The sequence below is a fragment of the Thalassophryne amazonica genome, chromosome 13 (genome assembly GCF_902500255.1).
Source record: "Thalassophryne amazonica chromosome 13, fThaAma1.1, whole genome shotgun sequence".
Taxonomy (NCBI): Eukaryota; Metazoa; Chordata; class Actinopteri; order Batrachoidiformes; family Batrachoididae; genus Thalassophryne; species Thalassophryne amazonica.
In genome coordinates this window covers 31,387,259-31,393,258 of record NC_047115.1, presented here as the reverse complement: position 1 = coordinate 31,393,258, position 6,000 = coordinate 31,387,259, and the positions used below count along the sequence as shown (strand labels likewise).

The window sequence follows — 6,000 nt, the reverse complement described above, 5'->3', positions numbered from 1 at the left end:
ACTGTAGATCTTGAGGTGGCTCATAGCAGCTCTGAACATAAAGCCATGATTAAAAAAGTAGTGTGGGCTCAATGGCAGAAGGATTGGGACAATGGAAATAAGGGTAGACATTTTTATAGTGTGCAGAAGTCTGTTTTTGGTGACTGCCCAACCTGGGGGAATAAGAGAAGGGAGCAAGTACTGTTAACAAGACTGAGGTTGGGACACTGTGGACTGGCGGCTGACCTATGTCTAATTGGTAAACACCACAATGGATTGTGTGAAACCTGCACAAAGAAAGAGACTATCCCTCATGTTCTGATGGAGTGTAAAATATTTTCTGAGCAGAGGAGAGTTCTTTTCTCACATCTTTTTGATCTTGGGTTTGAGTCTGTTTCTATTAAAGTGCTGCTTGATCCGTCTGCAGGTCAGCAAGAGGTCTACAAAGCCCTGATGGATTTTGTGTTTAGCGCTGGCTTGCAGCATAGTCTGTGAGTAGTGTGCAGTATTCATGGTCTGCCAGTGAAAGGCAGCAGTGCGCTGACTGGCGCGCAGCCTGCCGGAAATCCATAAGAAGAAGAAGAAGAAAGAAGAAATAAGAAGAAGATGGCAGCTTTCGTTTTTGTTAAGAGTTCTGCTTTGGCCGTCCTGTTTATTTTGAAGACTTTCTATGTGTTGCCGTAAGTAAATGTCACTTATGTAATCTTTGTTTTAAGAGGGGTTGGCTCTGAACTTGAATTCAGAGAGGGAACACAATTTGACGCAACACCGGGTAAGTTCCCGCTGTTTCTGTGTAGGCTCTCAGTTGTCCAGGTGGTTTCCATAGTAGAGAAGCTTGAATCTTTGACTGGACTGGGTTGCTTGACGCGAGGACGTTTCGCTTCAAATCGCAGAAGCTTCCTCAACTAAAATTCTTGCTCTGGTAGTCTGACTTCTACCAGTCCAGTCGAAGATTCAAGCTTCTCTACTATCTGCTGTAGCCGCCTGTTTTTATGCTTTTAACTCAGCCGTAATGTTAAATTTAGGAAAAATAATATTGTTTTCCCTCTTTTTTTTGTGATTTTAGACATTATTTTTTTCGTCGTCATTTTGTTTTTGCGGAAGAAATAAGGTGTGGTCAACTTTCGGTTTTTGTTTCGGAGTGGCTATCCGGTTGTTAAGCGCTGACGTAACGCATCACGTGATAAATCTGTTTCCGGGTCCAAAGACCTCCAAGTTTACAATTAAAGTTACGTCTATTTGATCCTTTTAAGGATCTACAGTTTAAGTTTAGTTTGTGTTTACAGTGTGCACAAACCTCCGTCCCTCCCTTCTCCACCTCCACCTCTGTTAACCGCATTCGTCTGGTTCTATGGTCAGAACACTTAATAAAACTTTTTTTCCCTTTTACTTCACATATTTTATTATGCACAGGTAAAATATACATGTCTGTTTGTTAATAAAAAATGTTTATTGCAATAAACAGGACGTTAAAGTGCAAACTTCACTTTCTCCCCAAACGACATGAACAGGAAGCGATCGCAGCTTGCAGCAACTCCCATTGAAAATAATGGAGAAACAACCTGAGCGTCTGACATTTTTACATAAAACAGATGCAGTAACAACGTCTAAAAACCCAATTAATATATACAGGAGAGTTTTAGGCACAATATACAAAGAGTTTTATTTTGCGATGTTAATGCTGTTGTCTGTGTGCAACGGTGTAAGTGCAGCCTGATCAGATGGTCTCAGTGCAGTTCTCAATGTTAATGATGGCGCGCCTTTTTTGTTTGGAGCCGGACGTTGAAAATCACATGATGCGTTACATCACACTTAACAAGCGGATACGCCCAACCACAACCAACCAATGAGCGCACTTGTAAGCTCACTTCCGGTTTCAACGCAGGAGGGAAAAAAGGCGGATATTTTTTTCACCGGTGGAGTGTTCGCACCCCGCGGAGGGGCTGTGATCTAAAGCAGTTGTTTAGTTCATCACAGGAAACTGTCAAACTAACACCATCTTACAGCCAACAAGCAGCATTTTCAAAAACTGTTTCGTCATCGTTAACAGTCTTCCGTTCAAAATGCTTATGACATTTGTCTGTTTTGATCCATTGCGGTGTTTTCGCAGTAATTAAAGACGGCGGATTGATCCTAATATCGACGTCAACGTTAGTACTGTATTGATATTAATCGATACCAGTGTAATGAGATCGATACTTTAGTTTCAGTTTCCCTCCTGTATGCACTGCTACATTCAGAAAAGAAGGGAGTCACTTCCTTTTTATTTTTGTGTTGTATTTCGTGAACACACATTTTACGTACTTGAAATTCTTGTTTTATAACAGCTGTTGTGGCTTGATAATTTTGTACATTTTGTTTCAAATTTTTTTTTTAAAAATCCAGAAAGGAAGTGCAATTAAGGAAGAAATTTTATTTAATTTTTGTAGTGTAGTTTCTGAACACTCTACCTGGGGGGAAATGTTATTAATAATAATAATTTCCTGTATTGTCATTACATTTTAATGAAATGAAATTTGTCCCCTGCATATGTAATCCAAAGCATTGTAGATGCAAGTGAAGTACATAAATAAGATGATTTTCACAAAACACACTAATAAAATGAGCCTGCTAATAAATGCTGGTGGTGTTGCCCCAACCCTCTTGTTCCCTTCGTTTGTTCTCGCCAAATTCTGTTCTCTAATACCAATATACTGCTGATATCTCTGTTATGCCTTACACTTCTAATTTTGGAGGTTTTTATTTATTTTTTTATTCTTGAGTTGAGCGACATTTTAGAGAAATGCATTCCTATCAAAATGAGGCCAAAACAAGTCGGAATTGGTCAAATACAACAAACCTGAACAAATACGAGGTCTGTCAATAAAGTAACGGGCCTTTTTATTTTTTTCAAAAACTATATGGATTTTCATTCATATGTTTTTACGTCAGACATGCTTGAACCCTCGTGCGCATGCGTGAGTTTTTCCACGCCTGTCGGTGACGTCATTCGCCTGTGAGCACGCCTTGGGAAGGAGTGGTCCCGCCCCCTCGTCGGATTTTCATTGTCTGGAAATGGCGGAATGAAAAGGACTTCTTTTGCATCAGAATTTTTTCAGAAGCTGTTAGAGACAGGCACCTGGAAACCATTCGAAAAATTTATCTGGCTTTCGGTGAAAATTTTACGGGCTTCACAGAGAATAAGGACTGTAACTACAGCTTTAAGGACGTTCGATGCGCCGAGCTGCGACGACGCGGCACAAGCCACCGGACCATTTCTAAACGGATGGCTGTGTGGTTACGAGACCGTCGTGTGCTCTTTCTCTGGTTATCACAAGAGCTGGACATCAGCCATTTTCCAGCAGATTTCACTTTTAACAAGAGATTTTGTCATGGAAAGCCGCGCGGAGGCTTCGCGTGTAAAGACCGATTCGCTTTGTAAGCGAGACAAAGAACACCTCCGTTTCGGCGTGTCAGAGGACACGTTTGGACATGTCTCTCTCAGCTTTCAATGCTTACCAGTCCAGTAAGTATCAGTGAAATTGTGGAGAGCTGGACATGTCCAAACGTGTCCTCTGACACGCCGAAGCGGAGGTGTTCCGTTGTCTCGCTTACAAAGCGAATCTGTCTTTACGCGCGCGGCTTTCCATGACAAAATATCTTGTTAAAAGTGAAATCTGCCAGAAAATGGCTGATGTCCAGCTCTTGTGATAACCAGAGAAAGAGCACACGACGGTCTCGTATTCACACAGCCATCTATTTAGAAATGGTCCGGTGGCTTGTGCCGCGTCATCGGAGCGCGGCGCGTCGAGCGTCCTTAAAGGGGTCCTTTAAAGCTGTAGATACAGTCCTTATTCTCTGTGAAGCCTGTAAAATTTTCACCGAAAGCCAGATAAATTTTTCGAATGGTTTCCAGGTGCCAGTCTCTAACAGCTTCTGAAAAAATTCTGATGGAAAAAAAGTCCTTTTCATTCCGCCATTTCCAGACAATGAAAATCTGACGAGGGGGCGGGACCACTCCTTCCCAAGGCGTGCTCACAGGCGAATGTCACCGACAGGCGTGGAAAAACTCATGCATGCGCACGAGGGTTCAAGCATGTCTGACGTGAAAACATGAATGAAATCCATATAGTTTTTGAAAAAAATAAAAAGGACCGTTACTTTATTAACAGACCTCGTATGTGCTAAGTCCCGCACATAAATATGTTTTGTACATTACCTTTTGATCAGTTTATCATGGAGTATTGGTAGTAAAAACTAAAACTTGTTTCATATCTAAATTTAAAAATTACAGCACTGTTTATTTTTAGAAATGTGTCACTTTGTTCCTTTTTAGTTATTTGAATATTTGTGCTGAAGTTGTGGTCTATTTTGATAGGAATGCTCTCCTCTGCACCCACAATGCTCATACCTGCTCCTGCAAATGGCAGTCAAATGAACAAGCCGCTGACAGTTGTAGAACTACAGCAGAGCTTTGGTAGTGTTACAGAATCTAACATCACAACACATATATCTAATGAACACTGACAGGGAGTGTGCCACCAGCATAATCTATCACCGGTTGACTCTCTGCTCTGTCCATCTACATTCTGACATCCAAGACTTTATATTGTAAATTCCTGTTCCAACTTGATGACTTTATTCCTGTTTTTCTTCTATGCATCAGGTTTTCTTCCTCTGCCTTGTTTTGGGATAAACATCAAGAACTTTCCCGTGCCAAAAGGGAGCTGTGTCAAGATGGCACCTATGATTATGAGGGGAGGACCTGCTGTCTGTGTCATATAGGTAGGTATGTTCAGTTACCTTTAAGCCTGGGAGCTGATGGTATAGAATGCATGCACGTCCATCTGAACTACACAGTCCCAATCACACACAGCAGAATTACAAATTTAGGCAAAGTATTTCTTTTAAAAACCCTATTAACCAATAATTTGCATCACATTTTGCCAAAATTAGAGCAACTTTAACCTTTGACCCTTGTACAAACTGAAATTGACCTTTATCATCCTTTATTGCTGTTTTTAACACCATAAATCCATAACATTCAGTCATAGATCATCCAAACTATACCTTTTGGAAGCTTTGTGGTCAGACAAATAATGTAGTATACCTTCCAGTCTGGAACATTTTAAAATTTGGACCCCTGTAGATTGTTAGAGGTCAGCTCTAGAATTCCTCGACATCTGAAAATAAACATTACTTAATTTAGAATATGTGTGCCAAATTTGGTGCTTTAGTCACAAAATGCACAATTATGGATGTTTTAGCTATGCTGCACCACTACATTCTGACAAATTAGTTGTTTTGTCTGAAGTACTGAACTCTTGTACTGTAGAACAAGTTCTTTGTTCTATTTCAAAAGAGAAATGCAAGAAGTGTGGACGCTACAAGGAAAAAGATTTCTACTGGTGAAAGACTTGTGTCCACTGTGCTAAAAATGCTGAAGGCCTTACCAGACATGGACAGTGTCGGAGTACAAGTTATATTGGAGGCCAAGTTCATACATTATGAAATTGTATTATATTTAATTATTAGTTTACATTTTTAAATTCAAAACGTCTGCTTCAAATTTCAGTTTTTTTTCTGTTGCGTTTGTCATATTTTGTTTGACAGCTTAAAAAATTGAAACTATTCAATTTTCATGTTTAATAATTGCTTCAAAGTTTGAATTAATATGATTTAAATGGGAACAAGTAAAAACACTGTGACAAAAGTGGTGCCATCAACCATCCTCTTAGCGAGATTTACTGAAACGAGAAAAAAACATGAGCACCACAACATGGACATATAACAGTTTAAACGGTGATGCTCCAGGACCACGTCAGTCAAACGCATCGAAATGGGATGAATCCCAGCTTGTTCTCAAGTTTCTTGACTAAATTTTGACAGGTGTGTGTGTGTGTGTGTGTGTGTGTGTGTGTGTGTGTGTGTGTGTGTGTGTGTGTGTGTGTGTGTGTGTGTGTGTGTGTGTGTGTGTGTGTGTGTGTCAGTATTGTGCAGATTGTAATGAATTATTTTTAACAATAACTTGTTCAAAATTAT

The 6,000-nt window shown here is 40.1% G+C and overlaps 1 protein-coding gene across 1 annotated transcript in view; it reads left to right on the top strand.

Annotated features, from left to right (window-relative positions):
• Positions 1–528: 528 nt before the first annotated feature.
• The window catches only part of LOC117523918 (tumor necrosis factor receptor superfamily member 6-like), a 28,186-nt gene continuing 22,714 nt past the window's right edge, over positions 529–6,000 (top strand). The window contains exons 1-2 of the mRNA XM_034185540.1: positions 529–659; positions 4,625–4,743. Of these exons, the coding sequence (XP_034041431.1) occupies positions 586–659; positions 4,625–4,743 (193 nt within the window). The 5' untranslated portion in view covers positions 529–585. The remainder of the gene's footprint in view (positions 660–4,624; positions 4,744–6,000) is intronic.